The 25,559-nt window shown below is 35.6% G+C and overlaps 1 protein-coding gene across 1 annotated transcript in view; it reads right to left on the reverse strand.

Annotated features, from left to right (window-relative positions):
• The window catches only part of LOC136027328 (histone acetyltransferase KAT6A-like), a 179,556-nt gene that overhangs the window by 28,544 nt on the left and 125,453 nt on the right, over positions 1–25,559 (reverse strand). Inside the window, exons 6-7 of the mRNA XM_065704462.1 lie at positions 18,967–19,381; positions 7,308–7,450 (exon numbers count right to left, since the gene is read on the reverse strand). Coding sequence (XP_065560534.1) covers positions 7,308–7,450; positions 18,967–19,381 — 558 coding nt within the window. The remainder of the gene's footprint in view (positions 1–7,307; positions 7,451–18,966; positions 19,382–25,559) is intronic.

The raw sequence follows: 25,559 nt of genomic DNA on the forward strand, positions 1-25,559 counted from the left end.
TTCGTTTACTATTGAGCCGGGTCGCTCCTTACTACAGTTCGTTGCCACGAACTGTTTGATATGGATTCTCTTATAACATGAGATAGTTTTACTTGCCCATATAGAGCATCCTTGGGACAAATGGGGATGAAAAATAGAATGATAAATCATTTTTAAGAATTTTTTTAGGGAAACGGAATTTAAGACGGCGGATAACTCCAAGGGACCTTGAAAGTTAGTTACCAATTAATTGGGCATGTTCTTTCCAAGAAAAATTTTCATCAATAATAAATCCAAGATATCTACCGGTTTTTACTCTGAAGAAGAAACAGAATTGAAAAAAAAAATCCGAAATTGAAAAAAAGAAAGGAGAAAAAAGCAAGGGGAAAAAATAATGTGCGCTGCAACGTATCTCAACACAGGGGAGAGTGCAATTTCATTAAAACTTCAGAATCAAGATAAATCTATTTGCATATTTGCAGATTTTTTAAGCTGTAAAAAAGATCTTTTAGGAGTAGTGTAGAAATCCCCCCTCCCGTATACGTGCCTGAATCCCATCAAAAATCTTAAAAAAATAAGACACTCTGGTGAAGACTTTTTAAGCTGTAAAAAAGAGCTTTTGGGAGTGGTGTAGACCACCCCCCCCCACATACATGCCTGAGTCACATTAAAAATCTCTATGAAAATACATTTAAGCACTGAGCTGTCATCTTATTAGGGAGGATCGGGGGCACCCATCTGGACATAACTTTATAAGACCTTATAACTTTATAACTTTATAATGCACTAAATCATAATTGGGCAGTTAAAACTCATTCAAAAATTTTCACTGGGATTTTGTCAGCCCAAATAATCTTTGCTCTGTCTCCCCCCACCAATAGCACGTTTTTAATATTTTTGAAAATTTTTACAGAAAGGGACCTATAAATAAAAAAAAACCATTAACCTAGTTTAGTTTATTCGTATCTGTTGTTATTGCATAAAACAGCGTGGCCTCCTTAATAATCAATTAAACCACCATACAGATTAACCAAAAAAAACAAAAAAAAAAAAACATAATTAAGTAACTGATGCTATCAAGCTAACAAGAAATATAAAAACGATCCTAACATTGTTTACAACATTATCTGCTCAGTGGAAACTCCCATTTAGATTTCCTTCAATAATTGCTCACTTCCAGTACTTGGAAAAGCGCCCAAAGCAAACAAAGGAAAGAGTTTCTTTCGGGAAAAGGACCTTTCCCATAAGATAAATGATACACTTTTTGGGATGAATGAGGGAAGAGTAATTAAAAAGGCTGTAAAAACCCATTCTTAAAAAAAAACTGAAAAGAAAATATCAAACATATATTATTTCCTCAGACGGAGTTCTGCGGTGCACTGGAAAAAAATATTGCTTCTCAATGTCCTGTCTAACCTTCGAAAAAGTAGCCTATAAATTGTGCTACTAAAAAGTAGCCTATAAGTTGTGCAAGGACTGCTAAGACATACCCTATTATTGAGTAATTTATTTAATTTATATTAGTACTTAAAATGCCCTTAAATGACATTTTGCAGAACAAAAGCAAGGCCGAATCCAGGCTTTTTGTTCGCGGCGGGGGGGTGGGGGTGGATTTTTAGTTGGAGGGGGGGGGGTATACTAAAGAAATTTACAAAATGCATCAACAATATGTTGACAGGCATTACTGGTTCTCTTTTACGAGTCTGACAGAAATTTCCAGACGAGAAGGAGAGTCAAAACCGGTAACGTCCCCCATTTTTGGATACGACCGTTGACAGAACTATATTTAATGCTGATTTTTTTCAAAATCGATAAGTCTTATCTATCGAATTTCATCTTCTTCTCTAATATGTTCTTTCTTCTCTAATTCATTTTCTCCTATATTAATTAATTCTAGAGGCGTGGATTTTTCGGTTGCTTTACAAAATACAGTGTAACCTCTTTTTTCATTCAAATCATTTTTTTCATTTTTTATCCAATCACTAAACCCTCTAAGCTTTTAGCGTTCTTGGCATTTTCAGTTTAATAGCAATGGAATATAAATGAAACTAATGTAACTGGTAAAATTAGAGTAGTAATCGCCGTCTGGTCGAAGTTACTAACAAAATGCAATTACGAAACTTATATTTTTTATCGCTATTAGCACCAGTTTCTATTCTTACTAGTTACCTGTACTGTTTGGCTTCCCACTACACTTGCGACCCAAAGTGCCTTTACAAAGCCTTTAAGAGTTCCGCAAGATTCAAATAAAGCTGTTTATAAAGCTGTTTTATAAAGCTGTTCATAAAGCTGTTTTAAATCATACGAGATAGAAAAGCTGAGGGTCAATTCGATACTCTTGAAAACCAATTTGGATGATATTTGCTATAATAATTTTATACATATTATATAATATATATAATATTTATATTATATTTAATTTTATATTAATAATAATTTTATTGGATGATATTTGCTATAAAATTTGTTATGATATCTGTAATTCTTTTTAGGCAAATGGCACCCTTGCAATTAAATTAAGCAGCCTTGGTGTTTGGTGTACAGTAAGTTCAGCGAAGTTGGTTGAACTTCGGTGAGGTAAAGATGCTGGGACTGTTTTGAAAAACTGTTCATTTTAGTTTTATTGATTTTATCCTCCCGTAAGTTGTTTTTTCTTATTTGTATTGCTGAGGATGGCCCTTGAACATAGGGCCGAAATATTCATTCTAATTTCATTCCCACTGTCTTAAAAAATTCCCTATTGTTGTTCTTGTTTTTGGTGTTTGGGGTACATAGACAAGGAGTAGGGCTCATGATGAAAAAAGAAGTTGCAAAGTCTTGTTTAGGCTGGGAGGGCATTAATAATAGAATACTGATCGCTCATTTTATGAGTATAAAGTTCAGGATATCAGTTATAGTAGTATATGCCTCTGTAGAACTGATTGATGAAGATAGTGGTGACTCATAATAATTTTACTTAGTTACTGGTGCAAATAGGCAGGGTCCCAGGTAAAAATATGGTGTTTTTCTTAGGAGATATTAACCCCCAGGTCGGTAGAAATAGGGATAGATGGTATCCTAACCTAGGTAAATTTGGTGTAGGAAGAGAAAAGTGCAATGGCAATAGACTGCTCCAAATTTGTAGGTACAACAGTCTAGCTATAACCAATACGGTGTTTGGTCGTAAAATGGCCCATAAGTTAGAATGATATTCTCGCGATGGTAAGACGGCAGACCTTATTGATTATGCCATTGTAAACCTAAGACTGGCAAGATCAATACAAGATACTAGGGTATATTGGAGTACTGTTATTGATGTTAAAAGAAAAGACCACCATCTGGCAGTGTCTGGGGTAAATTTAAAGCTGATATTTTGGAAGGGTAACTACCTCCCAGGAAGTTATGATGTTGGTAGACTCTAGCATGAGAATTTGAGAGAAACTTTCCAGGATCGGTTGAATACTAAACTAGAGAGTTTAAAATTTGACAATATGGAAGACGGACGGAATAACGTTAGGAAAACAATTTGTGAAGTTGCTGACGGTGTCTTGGGGAAGAAATTCAGGACTGCAGCTAGGAATAGTAGTAAAAAAGCTATATGTTTAATTGAGAGGAGATGGGGCTTGTACAAGAATTATCTGAGTGATAAATCATATGAAAATAAAAGGAATGTAAAGAAAGTAGAAAAGCTTTAAAACATGAACTACGGAGATGAATTGAGGCCATGGATACAATTGTCAGGGTCTGGAATATTCAGCTAGACAGCGTATTAGTAAAATATTATACTGGCATGTTAATAAATTGAGAGGGAGTAGTCAATCTGTTAAACTTTTTAAATGACTGCTTGTATTCTGTCATTATGAAAAACATAACGCCGAACCTTCGTTTTTTTAACAGAGGCTGATGCAGTATCAGGTTCTTGGCTAACGTCCTTATACACTCTAATGTCGTTAATTATAGCTATTTCGTCGCTTGGATTTTTTTTTTAAATGTTGAACTCGACTTTTGCCCAGACTTGTCTTTTGTCATTATGAAATACACATATATGAAACTTTATTTTTTAAACAAAGGCATGGTAAGCATTGATGACCTTATGCATGTCAAAATCTCATACAAAATTATCATAACAATCATTTTCAATTTTGCTAAGTTTTGACTCCACTGTCGCTTATCTCCTAACCACATGTGTCTTTCTTCTTCATTTTGGATTTTCATTACTACAGACGATTTGCCAATTCCCTTTGCTTTAGCTGCCCTTATTGGTCTAGTTGTAAATATCGGTCCAGGTTGCAGATTTGTTAATTGTTCAGGTGATGGAAAAAAACTTTTTTTTCCCTAACTAATTATCATTTATACCACTTGTAAATCTTTATTTTATTGGGTTTACCTCTCGATAAGTTTTCCATACTGAAATATCTTTTCATACTAATGCTTTTCAAAGATATTTGATTATTGAAGCAAGTCCGATTTCTAACACCGATTGTCTACTAAGCTTCAATCTTTTAGTTTTCCTTTGAATGTTTTTGAATTGTTGTAATTCCTTGTCAAAATATATACAAATATTTTTACAATGCCAGTTTTTTTGCTCATTAAGCACTACTGATTCTTTTGAAAAATAATTGATTATTGAAGCATATCCGATTTCTCAGACCGAATGTCTACTAAGCTCCAAACTTTTGGTTTTCTTTTTAAGGTTTTTGAATTGTTGTAATTAAAATACACACAAAGATTTTTGCAATTACCAGTTTTTCCACAGAAGTGTGACAACGTCACTGCAATACTGCAATACTGTATGCAAAAAGTGACGTCCCTGACATGAATCTTTTTTCCAGCAATAAGGCTCTTAGCGAATTTTCTCAAATTTTTGACCTATCCAGATCTTTTTTTAAGACAAGAATATCCCAGGATACAAATTTTGCTGAAAAATATGGGGCCGTTTTCAAGAAAAAATAAACACATAAAAAATAAATAAATATATACACAATGTTTCCTCACTTATTATATATATATATATATATATATATATATATTTAGATATATATATCTAAGATATATATATATATATTTATTAGATATATATATTTAGATATATATATATATATATATATATTGCGAATTTAGAGTGGCGAAACCCTATATAGACCAGTGTATTCTCCTGATGAGCCCTTATGTTGAGTGTTGCCTCTGAATTATTTGTCTATATTATTTTTTCTATTGTTTGGTAAATGACGACTTATACTTATTGACGACATGACTGCCTGTCCATGGATTGTTCTTTATGGTTGATTGTGTGTGGCTATGCTGTTTGACCTATGTGATTGTATGGATGAGTAGGGTTAAGGCCTCATTCAAGTGCTGGTCTATATTAATCATTAATTTAGGAAAACAGTCTTCCTTTTCTCCTTCTGTCTCTCTCTCTCTCTTTTTTGTATTTGTGCTGTTGCATTGGTGATTTCTCTTTCGGCATAATTGTCGGAAATAATCTTGTTGGCAAGTCTGTCCAACAAATGAACATAAACCTTTCTACACCCACCGACTAAAAACCGACAGTATGTAGAATTAAACGCCACTGAAGAGGCGATACCAACAAATAGCTTGAATCGTAAAAAAAACGCATAACAATAGCAAATGCTTATCGGGGTTGTGTCACTAAACCCGGAATCAATAAACACCAAAAGAGCTGTACAACTAGATTTACGACAATAAAATGACTTAGTATTTACTGCCAAAATCTGAATAAACTGCAAATAACTTGAATGTGATAGGACTATTAATCACTGTCATGTTTGGATATAAACACCTGTCAACTACTGATTGAATGCTCAAAACATTTAAAGGGTTCAAACACAGATGATTCTAAAGTGAAAATTGATAACCGCTGTTTTGATCAATGATCGCTAACATGCTACTTACTGGGAAGAAGGTGAAACATTATGTTGGGATACAACTTCTATGGGAGGGGACAAATTTTAGGAAGGAGGTGTGTCCAATCATTTTTTGCAAGCACAAGTAAAACCTTTTTTGTGTTTTATTGTAAAAATTAGACTCCGAACAATAGTCCAAATTATATTAGTGGGAGAGGTTTGAACAGCCTCCGTGGCTTAGCAAAAAAAACCCTTTTTTTAAAGAGGGTTCATTATAACAAAAAAAAAAAAAAACCCACAAATTATACGAAAATCGGGTACTTCTGTATTATATGTTACACACTCAAGAATGAAGATCTACAGATAAGACAATACCCGGTTTTTGGCCGGCAGTACAAAGAAAATTACCTTATTCTCAGTTGAAATCTACGTTGTAGGTATATTTTTTACGAAATATTTAATGCATAAAGATGGTATTTTTATTGGATAAGTTACGTTTTGTATTTAGCATAATTTTTTCTGCCCCCCCACCATAATTCTTCATCCTAGTTTTCGTAATTTTGCTACTAAAGTATTGTAGTTCCATCATATTTCGGTATATTTCATTATGATTAACCAAACTTCATTTCTCAGGTGTGTACAATATAATACGGAAGTACCGAACAATCGAAGGAAACTATAGATATGTTCACAAGTTCCGTAAAAGCCCTGAGACCGCTTTGGATGTACCCTTAGCTTAAAATTATCAGGTGTGGCTGATAATTTTTTGGAAGTAAAAGTATAATATTGTTTGGTGGATTTGTCATATCTAAATAAACTTCAATTGACCGACTAGACACGTTTCAGCACATTTTTGAGTCTCACAAAAAACTTTCTAGACTGAAAAAAATTAATGACAATGACGATGAGCACATCCAGTTGCTTCCAGCAAGCTGCGGGAATTGAACTTTTTTCGTATTTAAAGAAAGAAAATCTCACGGCTGCTCTGTGCATTCCTCATAACAGGCACGTAGGTAAGAATTTTGTCAGGGGTTCAATTGTAAAATAAAGCTTTTAATTTGATGACCTGAATAAAAAGTGTCAAGAAAATCAGAGAAACTTAGGACTTGGGGGAGGGTGATGGGCAGTTGGTAGGCCCTCCTCTGAGTATGTAAACGCAGTGTAGTTACATGTTTTCCCCCCAAAATGACGTTATAAGAGGATTCAGAGCAGTTTTGCATACCGACACTTCTCGTTGCAAACAAAAATTCTATTGTTCGTCATTTATAGTCAAAGCGACAAAATCAATCTTCATTTTCATGTTAAACATCCTAAAGTATAGAGCAGCTTTTATTACTTCCAAAAAATATTTCGTTTCCCCGCCAAACAACTTTTACATATTTAAAAAAAAAAAAGAACTTGTTCAATTAGATGATTTTCAAGAAACACAAAAGAAAATTTTCGAAAAACTAAGTTAAAAGAGATTGAAGAGAAAGAATGGCCTACCTGATTGTTGATGACAGCCATAATAAGGAGGATAGTACGGCGTTGGAGCTGGTAGTACTGTTGGTCGAACTAGATGAGGACGAACCGGGTAGGTTGATCCAGGGGAGCCAGCTGGGGGTGGGACTAGTGTGTTTGCAGATTGTCTAAAATACAATATATCACTCAATCAATTTCTGCTTCGCTTGTAGTCGTTTCAGCATTGAAAAATAATAAAATGGGTACCTAATGCTTTCAAATTCCTTTATGTGTTCGGTATTAATAATTGAATTAAAACATAATACTCTTTTAACAAATGAGACATGACTCCTAAACAGGTATGTTGGTAGGGCGGGGGCTTACAGCGTTTATACCCCCTCCAAAACCCTCACAATTAAGATATTTCTCTTTTTATCATAGATTTACCATAATTAGTAAATTGTTTATAAAACTTCCTTTTTCTAGGTCGTTTCGTTCGAATACGCTCATAAGTTCACACAAACTTATTTTAAATCCATTCGCACTGATTTTAGTTAATACTCATACTTTTTTATAGTTAATCCAGACTATTTATAAGTAAAAATGTTCGCTGAAGAATGCCTACATACATTTGCCCATCTCACCTCTTCGGGGGCTGTTTACGAAAAGGACCTTGTAAGCGGCTACATATAACCCTTCGTTGATTTTAACTATGAATGAAAGGTATTCAACATATACAAAAAATACTTCTCTATAACAAGATTTTGAAAAGATTAAAATAATAGATGAAAAAGGAGTGAACTTGTGAATATTCTTGGTATAGATTATAATAAAATTAAAACTCTTTCACAGTTCGAACATCTTCGAAGTATTTATGTTTGCGCTAAAAGAAACTGAATATTTCAGTTCCTATTCCAGGGATTCTCCTCAGCATGTTGGGAATGTAAAAATGAATTCGAAATCAAATGCTAAATAGATGGAACCGCTTAGTTAAAATTAAAATGGGTAAAAATATATATATATATAACAAACGAAAAAATATTCACAAATAATCCAATAAATACAAAGGCATCTATTATTTCAAAAGAGAATTTTTTACTTGATAGCCTAATAAGAGACCTGAGAATACCTGTTATTTAAGGCTTAATATCTGAATATATGGACATGCAGGAGCTGCCCCCCAAGATCTGTCTAAGATTCCATTTACAGGAAGTTTTCACGACTCCTAACTTTCATTCTTACTTGCCAAACAAGAAGTCGAATCCCATCGATCTAAAACGTAACAAGCGAAAAAAAATACCCAACAGACAACTTCGAGATCAGTAAGTCCATCGACTGCCAAATATATAAAGAAGGAAAATAAAGACGCTACACATAAGGGAGATTGCGAAATTATAAATAATGAATTGAGAACTAAAGACATTCATAACTTTCAAAATTTATGACAAGTACCAAAACGAGCAAGGTATACTTTTTTTTTTGGATAACTTAGTGTACCTAAGGAAAAAATACCAGTAAGTAATTAGCGCGGCACAAAATCGTTTCGTTATTTTAATTAGCATAATATTTCTCACAAAACAACCAATCGAATCAAGGTGGAGTTATTTGTCTCTCCAGAAATTACATTTGCTTGTTAGTTGAGATAGTCGTTCGGCGTTAGTTAACCTGGTTTTTAAAAAAGTGGGACAAATTTCAAGGAGTAGCAATAATGTGATAGACTTGCGAAGACATGTCGCAAAAATACACCAATGGAGATAAAGAACATCTTTTAAAATGAGGACAGTAATTTCTGGCTTTTCTCCTTGGTTTAACCTTTCATGCTCAATCTAATATATTGTCCATTGCATAAATAATAATTTGTTCACATGTTGCATGGGTATAATGACTCTTATTATCATTTGTTATATTTAGCGTAAAAGCTTCAGCGAACTTAGACTAAAGAGGACCCTATTCCCTCTATTAAAACCTACCCAGTTTGAACCACTCCCTCCAATGAATCTTTCTCCAACTAGTTAATTGGTTGTAAATTTACAGGAAAAAATTTCTCCTAAAAATACAAAAAAAATCATCCTACCAGTAAACTGGTTTTTAAATACAGGTAAACAATTCTCCTTATTCCCAATTTTTGTTTTAGGATAGCCCCCCCCCCCAAAAAAAAAAACAACTTTTTTTTTTAATAGCTCCCAAACAAAATCTTGGATACGGCCCTGGTTACGAGTGTTAATGTTTTACAAGCTATTGCTTTGCGCCATTGGTGAATGAAATTTTTAACTTATCACAAAAGAAGGGGTTTAACCGTCAAATAATAGAAAAAAAAAGAACACCAGCTCATCACCTTTACGAAAGAAAAATGCAAGGACTAACTCTGCAACAAAAAATGTCAACAATCCCAAGAGACCAGTTCAGCAAAGCCCAGTAGGACAGGTCAATGCCATCTACTTTTTGCTCTTCTTCTTGGACTGAGGACAACTGAGTGGAGATGCAGGCCAAAATATGTCTAGGCTAGTTTTCTTCTTTTCTTACTATTCCGTACGTCTTACTACGCTGTCCTACGTTTTCCCGTTTATCATGGTTAGCTAGTGTGGTCTCAGAAATAATTCGATTAAAACTGCAAAATCCATTTGAATGGAGGAGGGGTAGAGGCAATCCTCTCGAAATTAAACTGTGTCAGAAGAATCTTCAGTCCCTCCCCCCTGACCAGCAGAAATTTTATTTCCTGATATTTGCTTTTTTTAAATTTCAGATCCCCTTCCATAAATTAGCCATCTTCTTCAGGTCATTTTAGGGGTATGGGATTTATATCTAAAAAAAAAAAAATATCAGGACCGTTAGTGATGAATGTCGTTGCTGAGCGAGCAACACCCCCTATTAAAGATTTTGTCACTCCATAACTCCGGTGTTCCAATCGCACAGGTTTAAAAACCTTGTCCGACTAGTAGTAGAATATATCACCTTACATTAGTAAAAAGAACCCTGAAAAGGTGCCTTTTTAAGCCTAGAAAGCAGTTATGTTTCCCTAACTAACGCTCATTTTTCAGCACAGCAACACACAACACGCCTCTTCTTCAGCACAGCAGCACAAGGCATTGTGTTGCAACACAAGGTATGCAGGAAAACCCAAAGAGGTGCATTTTCAAGGTCTCTCCTCCTGTTAGCACCTGTTGCCTTAGCCAACACATCTCCTTCAACACATCCGTACTATGGCACATCAGAAACCACAAAAATGTGCATTTTCAACCATCTCTTTCCTATGTTCAGTTATATTTCAATAGCTAACCCGCTTTCTTTAACAAAACATAGAAGCTGTATTTTAGAAAACCAAAAAAGATGGATTTTAAAAGCCCATGCCCATGTCTGCAGTTATTTTCCCATAGCTAAAACATCTCTATAAGGCAACAAAATGAACTTTCAGAAAATCCAATAAGTCACGTTTTCCAGGAAGGCTTTCCCTGCTCTGCGCAATTATGTCGTCATGGCATTTCTCATAGCAACATACGGACACAAAAATGTGCCTTTTCAAACCCTCCTCCACATATAGTTAACAAATCATCTTTGGTATCTCCTTTGCAAAAATTTGGAATATAAGAAAGTCCCAAAAATGCATAATTTCAAGCGGTCCTCTCACTATTCGAGGTTATCTTTCTAAAGCTAACACATATCCTTCAGCACAACATCGTCATGGCGGTCTTATCATTCCACTAGCTAACAGATTTCCTTCAACGCAACAACAAAAGGGCATTTCCGAACACACATGTTTTCAAGGGATGGGGGCTTCCCTCTATTTGTGTGCAATTATGTCTCCATAGTTAACAAATTTCCTTTAGCGGTAACAAGGCGGCATCTCATAAACCTCAAAAGACAATTTTCAAGAAATACTCCCCTGATATTTCTACAGCTAACACATCTCCTTGAAGATGTACAAGGAGGGGAGCTACGTCACAGGCCTCTCGAAGCCCCAAAATTTTCCGAATTTCTGACTATTTCTAATTCAAATTATCGAATCAGATTTTTTTATCTTTACCACATCCACCCAGAACAAAAAATCCTGCGCGTATGCCTGTACATCTTTTAGCAGGGCAACACAATGGCATAGGGCAGCAACTCACAGGGAGCAACTGGCATAGAAACCGGGATTTCGAATTTACTAGAAATTTGAAATTGCACATCTTGGATCCTTATCAGTTAAAGCTAAATCTCAACGTATATACTTCATCTGCACATAAATTCCCTAATCACAAATCTTCAAATATCCTAAATCACAAAAACATTTATGCCTTAAACTTCATTATATCCCACAATAGGTTATCTTCTGACACCGCATGTAGCAAACGAGATAAATGCTCTAATGTGTTTTGACCTGCCCCAAGATCATACATAGCGATAGATGTCAAAAAGCGTCAGTTATTTTTAGGCATCACCATGAAGATCTGGACCCCACCCCCCTAAAAGTTTTCAAAGTTATACTAATTGACATCCGAATTTACTGATGTGGTATTCATATCACTCCATAGTTGACCGTTTGTTTCTGTTGTTCCAAGCGAACATGCATGTTAAGAGTTGATTTCGATGATGGGAGGATCAGAAAAGGACTACAAATATGAAAACTATATTGAAAATATAAAAATAACAAGGCAAATTATAAAATATCTAGACTTCAAGGGGGAGAAGCTAGAACCCCCTTCTTTACAGGTACTGATTCCCTCTAAATAAACGAGTTGATTTCGATGATGGGGTATCAGTAAAGGACTACAAATATGAAAATATAAAAAACAAAAAGGCAGATTATAAAATATCTAGACTTCAAGGGGGACAAGCTAAAAACCCCTTCTTCTTTATAGGTACTGATCCCTCTCGAAAAACGATACTAGCTTCCAAAAGCTACCTTTCTTTTTACCGTCCCAAAGAAGTTTTATTTTTCCATTAACGTTGTACTGATTCCCAACATGTTCCGGGAATTAATTAACAAGTATCCCTAGCTTTCAATTTTATTGACAGACTCGATTTTATGAGAGGCGACATCATTAATATTGAAAGAGAGCACAAATTAACTACATGGCGTTACCTTCGTAATTTCTAAGAAACCTTGACAATTCTAATCTATATTAGCTGATTTTCAAGCTTTGAATTGACTCAATTAAAAGGATAAATATAGATTTCAGTTACAAACCTGGAAATAACAATGCTACACAATGGCAATTTTATGACACTGTCAATGAAAATTTGACTTTAAAACTTACTAGGAATAAATATAAATCAAAATTCCAGATAGATTTTATTTAAACTATACTATTCTTGGCTTCTACAGGCTGATCTTCATGATCTTCACTGTAGTTCATTTGTCTCTTTTTTTGGGGTGCGTTAGCAATAAGGACATACACATTATTTTGTTTCGGGGAAGGGCCCATAACTGTGTAAATAGATGACTTAAAGTAAAACCAGAAGTAGTTCGGATCTATTCCTTTATGTTTGTACTATTATTTACTCGTGGACAGGATTTTTGTTTGGGGAGAGGAGTACAAAACTTTAAAAAACGCACCACAAATGGGCTTTTAATGAATTTTTATTACGTTTTTGTGAGTCCGACAAGCATTTCTGAGGAGGGGGGTTCAAAACCCCTTTAACAAAAATAGTTCGGATTTTTTTTATATTTGTATCACTATTTAATCATGAACAGGATTTTTGTTCGAAAGGGGGACAAAAAAAATTTAAAAAACGCCCCATAAATGGTTTTTTTATGCATTTTATTACGTTTTTATGAGTCAGAGAAGAATTTCGGTGGAGGAAGGGGGTTCCAAACTCCTAACCAAAAATAGTTCGGATCTTTTCTTTTTTATTTGTACCACTATTTACTCATGAACAGGATTTTTGTGGAGGACAAAAAAAAACTTTGAAAAACGCACTACAAACGGGTTTTTATGCATTTTTATTACGTATTTATGAGTAAGAAAAGAATTTCGGTGGAGGAGGGAGGTTCAAACACCCTAACCAAAAATAGTTCAGATTTTCTTTATATTTTTACCACTATTTACCCAAGAACAGGATTTTCGTTCGGGGGAAGGAGCACAAAAAACTTTGAAAACGCACCACAAATGGTTTGTTGTGCATTTTATTATCTTTTTATGAGTCAGACAAGCATTTTGGGGGAGAAGGTGGGTTTAAAATCCCTAACCAAAAATATTTTGTATCTTTTCTTTTATATTTGTACCACTATTTACTCATGAACAGAATTTTTGTTTGGGGGAGGAGTACAAAAAACTTTGAAAAGATGCAACGCAAATGAAATTTTATGCATTTTTATTGCGTTTAACGAGCCAGACAAACATTTCGGTGGGATGTTCAACCCCCTAACCCAATCCTTGAATACGGCCTTGCTCGTGAATTAAGTTGCTTCAATCTACGGGTACTAGGTTAAAACAAGAGAGGCGTATGGCAAAATCAATCGAAAATATATAATCTGGGCTATAAATTTGATCATTAGGAGGGGGTAAAGGAAAGTGAATTGCTCTTAGGAATGTTACAAAGTAATTATAAAAATCTTTTTCAGACTTAATTTTGTCAGTCCTATAAGTGCTTCATTATAATTTACTCCGATCCACACCCCCCCCCAATAACGTGCAAATATAGACCCCAAATTATATATTTCCCATGCATTATACCATACGTCCCTCTTTCGTTTCAACTTAATACCTGTAAGCCCCTAAAGTTAAATTGTAAATAGTGGTATAGGTATAACAGAAAAGATCCAAATGTTTTATGTAATATGTAGATGTATTTTACTCTGTTGAAAAAGACTGGCCAAATAGTATCGAGTAACGAACCAGAATGAATATTAATAATTGCCTTATCGTAATTATAAATTACCACAAATTGTTTTGTTATAACAGTTTAATCAACTTTCAACATCACAAGACATTATTGCTTATTATTAGATGATATAAAAAAGTCTGTTCGCAGTTCCTTTTTGAAACCGTAAATTTTTAGTAAATGATTATTCAAAAGTCATCCATATAATTTATTGCGTTCCGAAAGCTGACAGGGGATAAATTAAGCAGCTGTGTTCAAAGATAATAGCGACAAAAAGCAAAAACAATCTCAACCACTGTTAAGTTCCAAAACTGGTGTGATCGTAGATAGCAGTCAATTTACAAAAGATTGACAGACCTGGAAATTTTGTTTATTAAATTTTAGAGGCACCAATTAGGGGGCGAAGGATTTCGAAAAATGAATTTTGGTACGTTTTCATAGAAAAAAAGCAAAAAAAGAAAGAGAAATTGTTACCTCCGCCCCTTAAACTTTGAAAAATCCTTTTTTATATCTTCAGTAAAAAACCTTACCCCCTTTATTTCCGTGAAATGATGCCCCTGTGAACTTTTCTTCATTTATTGATCGGTATTACACACAATAGTGCATTACCCATACGACAACCCATGGGAAAAAAGAAAACAACAAACAAACACGAATTTCTGGTCTTCTGGCAAAATATACAAAATTTTACAATTTTGTAGGTGGGAGCTCGAAACCTCTACAGTTTAGGTTCTTAGTTGAGTTTACTGATATGCCAAATTTGATGGTGCAGTTTTCATCAAAATTCCTTGACTTTTTGGGGGTGTTTCCCCCTCTTTCAGAACTTATGCAAATCTTCTCAGGCGCGTAACTTTTGACGGGTAAAATTATACTTAATGAACTTTATATATTTAGAATCAGCATAAAAAGTCTATTCTTTTTATCTATCTATTGTCATCAATATACCGTCTTTTAGAAATCCGGTTGCTATTGCGCCGACTCGGTCCTTACTTACAGTTTGTTACCACGAACTGTTTGATATCATACAGGGATAAAATCCAGTCCTAAGGCCGCGATGATTAGGGACAGTATAAAGAAAAACAACAGTAGATGAGAATTCACAGAGCAAGTTTAAGAAAAGCGCAATATTTCGGCAAAAGTTAAGAGTTCCAAAGAGCATTAGCGGTTCCGGGACTGTTTTCTCATTTAAATCAAAACATGAAATATTACTTCTTGGTCGTGACGCAGGATCAGAATGGGCTATTGGTGAGCATCGGGGTTCATTTTCTGGTGCTTGTCTGCTATAGCGACCGCACCAATATTTGGACAGTAAAATATCTGCTGTAAAAGTGGTTTCTCTGAAGGCACTCGGAGATAATTAGCTTAGCTTGAGTGAGATAAACTACTATGCAGGTATATTTTAATTAGATGTTTCATATAGAGTTGGCTAGATTAGGCTAGGTATTTAATATAATGCGTGACCTGCTTTTCATAATTCTCTGATGTAATTTCCATAATTTTGCTACTAAAGTATTATATTTTCATCTTATTTTTGTATATTTAATTGTCCTTTTCGGCCACCCGAAAAGGTTGTTTTTTCCGACCAACCGTCCAGGGCTGCACGGAAAGCAGATCGCCCTCGTCTGAGGTGGGATGATGTCAAAAAAGAAAGATTTAAAGAAATGGGAGCTTTCTGAGAGGGTATAAAGAGGGAGGCTTTGAATAGATTGGGATGGAGGAGGAACGTGTGTAGCTGTGTTGGCCTTAGGCGGCTTGGTACTGCGGTGAGTTGTTAGTAGTAGTAGTTAACCTAAATTCACTTCTTGAGTGTGGTCACTATAATAGACAAGTAGGCCTACCCACTTTTTATTTCGATTTCGTGCTCTTCTGAATTTACTCTCTTGTCATTTTCTTTTTTTTATGTGTGGATTGCGGATTTTAATTACTTGAACCATCATGTACAGGTTAAATTGACTTTCTAGTAATGGTTGTTTCTTTGATTTATTGGTTACGCTGTGAATTTATGAAAATAAGAAATAGAAAAAAAGTGCATAGAAATAGAAAAAAAGTGGAGCTGTATTGACCTCAGTTGGCTTGGTGATGCAGTGAGTTGTTAGCATCAGAAGTAGTATAATACAAAAATTAAGTAAACTGAAGGCAAGAATGATGGATTAAAAAGAAAGCTTTTATCCAGGTTCGTGAAAAGAATTATTTCTTCTTCTTCGGTGGGGGGGGGGATACACGTTTGAAAAAGACCCAGCAGACTAGGAAAATTATATGAGAATTATAAAAATTACACACAAAAAATATCCTAAGGGGGTAGGGACAAAGCCCTCAGCACATGCCTGAACCTAATACAACCCTCACGCACAATGCAGACACACTGAATACGCTCCTAGATTCCCAAAAACAGATTCGAGTAGTCATTTTATCCTAAGACAAATAAAATCCTGAAACTGGTTAGTTTGTGGATTGTGCCTTGATTTTAACATACATGCAAAGAGCGGATAAATCTGGTAGATCCAAGAATTTGGGAAGGGTAGGGGGCTGGTCAGGGTTTTGGGTGCACCCAAGCCAGGGACGATTGGAGGTTGGGTCGAAGGGTAAACCGAAACCGGTCCTGTCAAAGTGATAAGTTTTCCCCACTATCCACTGGTAGAAAAGGCCCATCCCAAGATGGACACTGCTTGGAATATTACAAGCATAAATTATGTTTCACTACACTCCCATCCCCGACAAGTCCCCTCAAGTGTCGTTAACAGACAAATATTGGACATAAATATCGATCCTAATGAATGTCAGGTAGCACTCTCATGTGTATGACAGCACAACTCATATCTGTAAAGCAACATTAGACTGAAATAAATTACTTCATTAAATTCCTCACTAGAAGACAGCTCCAATTCAATTTTAAACTAGCTGTCAAAACCTCTTGAGTGTCTAACTAGCTCAATTAAAAATGCAATGTGGCCTTAAAATATCCGGGCATAACTTCAAAATGGGCGTAGGGTAACAATGCAAGGCATCTAAGCAAAAAGAAGCAAAATCTAAAGCCATAACCAATTTTATTCCTACAGGCATCCATTATCTTTTTACTTTTAATTACCTAGATTTTATAGATATAATTTAAAGTACACCGAAGCTTGATTTCTGTTCAAGGTAAATAACTTAGTGTGATGATACTATTCAGACTTAGAGATTAGATAAAGTTTTAAGAGAACAACATTGTGGTTTCAGTACGAGGAGAGGACGCGTAGACCAAATTTTCACTCTTAGATTAATTAAATAGAAAAAACAAATTTTTTTAACTGAAAGTAAGGAGCGACATCAAAACTTAAAACGAACAGAAATTATTCCGTGTATGAAAGGGACTGTCCTCTCCTCAACGCCCGCTCTTTACGCTAAAGTTTGACTCTTTCTCTCAATTCTACTTTATTAAACAGTAAAAACTTTTTCCTTACTACAGTTCGTTACCACGAACTATTTGATAATTCTGATATTTGCCTCAGTACCTGAGTCATCAGGTCTCTTTAGTCCTCAGTTTTATAAATTATGAGCGAGGGTTTGATTCAGCCGACAGAGGAGCTTTAACAAAGGTCCCATCCTTAAATTGTCAACCAGAAAAATACATTAAAGTGGTTGGTTCTATGGAAAAGAATAAGATACTTACGTTATCTCGGCGACACTCAAATAAGTTTCATCTGTTTAAAACTGGTTTTACTATGCTTACTCTCAGATAATCAGCTTAGCCTTAGTGAGATAAACTACTACGAAGGTATATTTTAATTAAATATTTAATATATAGAATTGATTAGGTTAGGTATTTAATATAATGTGTTCTGGGCGGCCTACTTTCCATAATTCTCAGTTGCGGTTTCCATAATTTTGTAACTAAATTATTATATATTCATTATATTTAGGTATATTTCATTCTTTAACCTAACTTCACTTCTTGAGCGTGGTCGGGATAACATGTAAGTACTGGGTATAACATTGTTGCGGTTAAGGTAAGAAATGAGGTTGGTAGCTGGTTTCGTATTGAATCTTGAGTTTAAAAGGGTTGGGTCCAATCCCTTTGATATTATCATTTTTGATCTTTTTTGGAAGCTATAGTTATGTCAGTGGTCAAACATGATTCTGAAGGATGGGCACTCCGAAAGGCGGAAGAGGGTTTGCTAGATGTTTTCCAGAGAAATTGTCAACGGACCGTTTTGGGTATCCGTCTGACCGACCGTATTTCAAACAATAAGCTGTACAAAAATATGGTTCAATCCCGCTTTTTCATTGCTATAATGAGAGAAAGGTTTAGATGGCTAGGACACGTTCTGAAGATGAAGGATGATTGATTGCCAAAGAACGTCCTTGTCGGCCAACCATCTAGGGTCAAATAAAAAGCAGGTTGTCCCCTAATGGGGTGGGAGGATGTCGTAAGGAAAGATTTAAGGAAAGTTTGTGAACATCTTGGGAGGGTGTAAGGAGAGAGACTTGGAATAGACTGGAATGAAGGATAAGCGTGTGTAGGTGTTTTGGTCTTACGGGGCTTGATACTGCAGTGAGCTGTTAGTCGTAGCAGTAGAGACTAGAAGTGGTGGTTGGAATTTAATCAAATTTGTCTATTATATAGAAATTAATGTTTGTTTTTTTTGGGGGGGAGGGGTCATCGCTTACTTTAATTAAAAGCGTGAACATTTTACCTATTAAATTTTAAGATAAGAATTTGTCCGATAGTTAATCAAGTAGTCATAAACTGTTTATCATCGGTTTTTCACAAAAGCATATAAAAAAAAGATTTGTTGAAAGGGGATGGGTAAATTCGTCACTACAACACAAATTAGTTCTATCTTAGTGAGCCACCTTTCCCACGCACGAGCCTTCTGCCTACAAAAATAACTATATAAAGAATTAAACAGAAAAGGCTCACCTGTAAGGACCGTATGGATCATACGGCGGATATCCTTGATGAGATGGAGGTGGAGGAGGGTAGTAGCTGGCTCCTTGATAAGGATACACCGGATGAGGATGAGGTAGCGGAGGTCCAGGATAGCCGCTGTACCCATCCCTTGTCTGGGCAGAAGAGCTAGGTGGCAGTGGTGGGTAATGGTAAAATGGGTAAGGAGCGGGAGGATAGGGATAATAATGATGAAATCCTCTATCAGGGGGCGCATTATGCCATTCTGGGACAGGACTTTGAATTTTATCAGGAGAGGGTGCTATTGGTTCTTCTCGTTTTTCCAGCGGTGGTGTTTTAGGGCGCGAAGTCGAAGGCTCTGGAGACTGACGTTCTGAAGGAGGTTTATACGGTGTATGTATCAGAGGACCAGCAGGTTGATACCAGCCTAAAAGTAAAATATTATTTGAGGCTTGTGCGAAAGAAAAATATTGCAAGAGAGCCAAGCAACTGTAAATTATTAACAATAAGACTAGAAAAATAAGCTGATACGTTACCTTGCCTGTACAGACTTGATATCCATTTTTAGAATTACAGCATAGAATTTTCATTAGGCTATCGATACTTCTTTCTACAGGTAATTGTAATATAATAATGATAGATGGTAATAAGCTTACCATTATTAGGTAATCGTAAAGAAGAACAGAAGACATAGGAGCAGAAGTACACGAAACCAACATTTTAGGTGAGTACCAAAGGCCACCTCAAAAAGGGGGGAGGGATATGCACACAGCAGGGAGTTCAAAATAACAATATTTTAACGACTTTCCGGGACTTTTCATGCTGCTTTGTTTTGCGTCCGTCCCCTGTTCCGTCCCTTCTCATGAAAAACAAGTTGGATTCAAATGACTCAGTGTGGCTCCTTCTGTCAATACTTCTTCCAGCTTACTAAATTACTAAAAATTTAAGTACTACTGCTGCTAAAACTTATCAGCAAATATTTCTATTATTGAAAGATAAATAACAGGGTCAATTTAAAAAGGAGCAGAAATTAACCCACACAAAAAGGAAAATTTAAATGAACGGAAATTACTAGAAATGTAACCGAAAACGAACAGAAGATACGATAAGGCAATTTTGAAACAAACTGAAATTACGACGAATATGTGTGGTATTTCACCTTCCATATAGTTCCCAAAAGGCTAGGGATTCATTTGCTCTTTCAGGGAAACGAAATATATTAGAATATTTTTTATTGTTATGATTCCGAAGTTATTCAAGCATTGCAAAGTCTTTTTCATTGGAATATTTTTACGATAGCCAAATTAATTTTACTATTATCCAGCGTGGAAACACGAATCCATTGGCTCACCAGAAAAGGAACATTTACAAGCTTTGTATGCTCTGTTCCTCTGAGATTTTTTTTTCAGTATGACGCCAAAACAACCAAAAACCTATTAAAATTTTCTTTTTTATCGCAATGTATTTGTGCAAGCCAATTTAGATTAGCTAGTGAACATGGGATTAAGTTTGATCCTTTTTTCGTTTTGCTTTTTTCATCAATTCCTTTCAAATAAATTGGAAGTCAATTGGCAAAGTAAAGCTTTCAATTTAAGCAATTTACAGAGCCGGAGTTAGTTTTTTGCCTCAGGGGGAACAACTGTAGACTTTGCAATCCCCTGCCGTGCCATCAATACTGTAAATGTTACAATTTTTGCCCAAAAATATTACAATTTAAGCTTGTTCTGCGACCCCCCGGGCTTGTCAGCCAGGGCCATGAATACCTTCCAACGTATGGGTTAATCGATCTGAACCAATAGTACGTAGTATATAATTGTCGGACAATGTTGTGAGACACATGCAAAAAACCTTGGGCAAGAATATTCGATCAAGTCGAAAAAATGCGTAATCACTACCAATTGTTATGAGGCAAATGTCTCTTCCAAAAAAAAAGAGTACCGAGTCTACACCACACTACAAGTCTACACTCTACACTCTACACTCTACAAATCTACAGTCTACACTACAAGAAAACGAGATTGAAAATGATCATTTTAATATGTTACCAGTTATCGTAACCCTAACGGGTCCAAGACTTTGGACCAATTGCCAAGTTCAGATCAGACGTTTATTTTAAGTTCGTTGATAAATCATTTTTCATGGTATTTTTCATATGTTCTTCTTTTTGATAAATTTAAGATTTCAGAAATGTTTTCAAATAAAAAAATTTATCTTCAATCACTCAGGGGAAAGTATGGACATCACAAACACCACTCCGAGAAAGCGTGAACACACCAGTTTTTGATTTTTCGACAAAATACAAACTGTAAACGTTTATAAATGTCTATAATTTTATCATCTACCCTATCTGATTTTATACTATCTTACATCGACAGGCACCCTATACGGCCAGTCGACTGCCTGTATTTCAAACGCTAAACTGCCTGAAAAATGTGGTTCAATCCCATTTTATAGGGCTATAATGAGAAAATGATTGAGATGTTTAGGACACGTTCTACGGACGAAGGATGAGAGATTGCAAAAGATCGTCCTTTTCGCCCAGCCATATACGGCATATACGGCAAGCGACAAGCAGGTTGTCCCTGGTTAGGATGGGAGGATGTCGTAAGGAAACATTAAAGGGAAATGAAAACTTTCCAGGAGGGTCCAAAAAGAGAGGCTTTGAATAGATTGGGGTAGAGCGGGAGATTGCACAGCTGTGTTGGTCTCAGCCGGCTTGGTGTTGTGGTGAGTTGTTAGTAGTAGTGGAAGTAGCATATATATATATATATATATATATATATATATATATATATATATATATATATATATATATATATATATATATATATATATATATATATATATATAGATAACAAATGAACAAAAGGAAATAAATAACAGGCTAATAAAGGATAATCTGCCGAGCCAGGTAAATTAAAAGCAAATGAATTAGAGATGAAGAGAGAAAGAGAATGAGAGCCAGAGAGAGTTTTCCTCTTACTCTTAAATCAGGAATGTGGAAATTGGATGTAACTGTGAAGATTTCGCATATAACACGCTACCTTTTACACTGAAAGCACGATTTTTCAAAGCTTGCTGTTCACACATACGGTTGATTTATGTTTTGTTTTTTAACATAGCAGTGCCTCAGGTATGAAAACATGAATAAATTAAAGATACATCATCCTGTAAAATATTAAGGTTGCTTTTTACACCTTTTTTTTTTTTTTATTTCAGATGCCTTTATACGACAGTTAACTCATGATAAATATTGAACAGAAATAGTTGAAGAACGCAACATTTTTGTTCATACAGCCGATAAATCAGAAGTACAATTTCATATAAGACAGCGCGTTATTTACACGGAAAGAATTTGTTTCTGTAAGGGAAAGAATAGATTATAAACAAAGGGAGATAATACCGAAAACAAAGTTACAAACAGAAAAAACAATGGGAATTCACAAAAAACAAATCCAAAAGGTATTCCTGATGCCCATGGAGAGGCATGAGTGTGACTTGAAGCCGATTAACCTTCTGAAGTCTCAGACTTTCTTTCTTTTTCCATATAATACCCCTATTTTTACGATTTTAGGTTATAACTGCCACCATCCCCTCTTCCTGAAAGAAGATCCAACGTAAATAACCCTATCAGGGAAATCTTGCAATTCGCAAATTAGGACGATTGGAAACTATGGCATCTGGAGTTCAAAATACCTTTTTAAAGCGCAAGACCTTCGGCTTTGGAAGGGTGCCTTGGTTACCCCTTTAAACAAATTCCTCAAATTATTGGTACAACTGAAAAGTCCTAAAGGTGCTTTTACAAAGGGTAATTGATAATTCAATAATAACAAAATCTGGTTGTTCTAGTGTTATTTCTTGTGAATTAGGGACTCCCAAATACTGGTGAAACAACAGAAAAGGGTAATTTATAAAAATAAAACTATAGACCACTCTCTTCCAGTCTTCAACTCAGCCCCCACCCCCCACCCCACCCGAAAAAAAGAACAGCTCATATTTAAAAGGAATAGCTATATTGAGTAAAAATTATTGACAGTACATTTTGCAGAAAAAACCTAAAACAATGGTTTACGGTGCCATCTTATCGGTGCCATCATATCGGTGCCATCACGCTGCCATCAACTTGTGTAAGGACCTTGCAAAGAGATCCAATGGAAAGGCATATATAAAGAGAATTATCTCGAGAAGGGTGCGAATTCGTGAAAACAGCAAAAACACCAAATGACATAAAACATTTACAAAAATATAGGACAACCCGTGAAAATTGTAGAATTCGGAACATAAGCTCTCCCACTCCTATGCGCATATTACTACCCGTTTTTTTGGGGTCGACCTACACTTGACCTAATCCAAAATCATGCAATACTGTGCCCCATAAGTACTTATGGGAGGGAGATATCAAGGAATACAGCTTCCCTTGGAGTGAAATAAACTTAACATTATATACATACCTCACATTAGGGTTGGAATTCTCCTTAAAGAATTTTCCCCTCTCAGGTTAATTATAAGATAAAGTTTTTTTTTTTTTGCATTTTCAACCCTCTCTCAAGGAAGAGGCCCAGTGGTAGCCCCTTCCAGGGATCGGACCTATGTGTCACAAGGGTTGCCAACTCCCGACGTCTAAATAGAGTGCAAATCAAGGCGAAAAAGAGTAAATTTAGCTAAAAAAGAGTGCAAGTCAAAAAATTGGCACACTCTCTTTTCTACATCCCCTCTGAGGTAAAAAAGAGTGCATTTCCCACGAGAAGTGGGAAAGTTTGCAACCCTGTTCCTTGGGTTAAATGCACTTTTGACGATATGCCAACTACTGACGTTTAAAGCGAATGAAAACGGACACCCGAAAAGAGTGATTTTCACTCTTTCCCGTCCCGTCTAAGGTAAAAAAGAGTGCTTTTTACACAAAAACTGTGCAAGATGACAGTCCTGTGGACTTACTATTAATACTGCTGAACAATACTTTGACATCATCTCTAGAGTCTCTAAGTCTATCTGAAACCAAGGTCGTCACACCTTCCAAAGTACCTTCTTTCTTTTAACGCTGTCAACATTTATAGGGAATTAAAGACACTTCAGTAAAATTTTTTCGCGCTCAAAGAAGCTCCCCTTGCCGATTGCACTCGCATTGGACACCATGGGAATTCATCTGCTATCAAAGCAGAAAAGCCTATGTTTCCATGGCAACCAACGAATTTGGAATTCTTTTAAAACTCCCTTCTAAGCTAAGAAACAAGACCATGTCAGGTTTTGCTAGAAAATTGGAAAATACATCAAAGGTACGAAAAAATAGTAGGATTGAAAACAGTTTGTACACTTCAGATTCTATGAAATTATAATTCTTTCTGCTCAAATTGTCTTTGATAAAAATAGATATGAAAGGGAGGAAATATGTGGTAATCTTTAATACGGCTTCGATAGATGGCTTTCGTAATATGAAACCACTTATGGCTTTTATTTTTGGTCTTTTCTTCCAATTCCACATACAATGTACACAAGTCTACATAAAATTAAAAAGGGGGGATTATTACCTCTATTAAATCTGTTCAAAACACCACCCATAACATTTTTTTACGCGCTGACAAGAATAATATAATATATTTGAACCTCAAAATTTAATATCTGAGCACCTCAACCCCCTCCCCAACGTAAGAAACTCTGATGCATCCTAAAAATATGAATGTGTTTGTAATACTCTTTCCCATTAACCAAAGATCGATCTTTTCCCAATCAACTGAAAATTTCGCCTGATTGGCAGACTTATTAACACAGTCCACAATGATACCATTTGAAAAGTTCCTAATATCCGAAAATTAATACCAGGGCTGTATAGGTAAATACAAGCACTCCCTTTACACAAGAACTGAACATTTTTCCGACAAAAGGTGGGGTGATGATCCTTATCATTTGTGTTTTAAGGTCTAACTCCTAAATTCGCAGGGACCTACAGGTTAATCACAAAGAGAGTGGGAGGCACCAAAGTGTCTGGGTAAGGTAAGCTGGAATGTATACTGAAGACTCCAAAGGGTCTTCCGCTTTACGCCACCTGGTGTGCATCTCGAAGCACCACGTGGGCTGCATAGTTCCACCACGCACAAGCACAACTTCCACAACGCTCGGCACATTTATACCGCATTTGGCTCACTTTCTGGACACTAAACTTGGCACGCGCCACCTCGTGTACAAGACTGATGAAAGTTGCCGCCCCCTCAGACCCAATTATGATGCTTGCGTAATTTAAGGCTCAAAAATTCCTTGTATGGTTGTTTATCGATAAATGAATTCGTGAGCTATGAGATATTTTCTTTAAAGACTTCGTTTCTAGCAAATTTACACGTCCCTTATTCTATCCATCTCTGACATATTTATTAGATCCTTCAAGTTCATAATCAAATCCCTGACACAGGCACGTACGAAGAGTAGAAATTAAGGTGCCAAATTCCCAAATCGGACAATATTTAAAACAATTACAAAGATATATCAAATAATACATGTTTTATATGAGTGCGGGCCTATCCTAGGGTCTTTTTTAAATATTGTTTGTGCAACTTAATATGTTCCAAGTAAATTTTTCTAATTTTCTTTCTTTAATCCATTCCTTAAAAAACAAC

This window comes from Artemia franciscana, chromosome 5 (assembly GCF_032884065.1).
Source record: "Artemia franciscana chromosome 5, ASM3288406v1, whole genome shotgun sequence".
NCBI classification, from domain to species: domain Eukaryota; kingdom Metazoa; phylum Arthropoda; class Branchiopoda; order Anostraca; family Artemiidae; genus Artemia; species Artemia franciscana.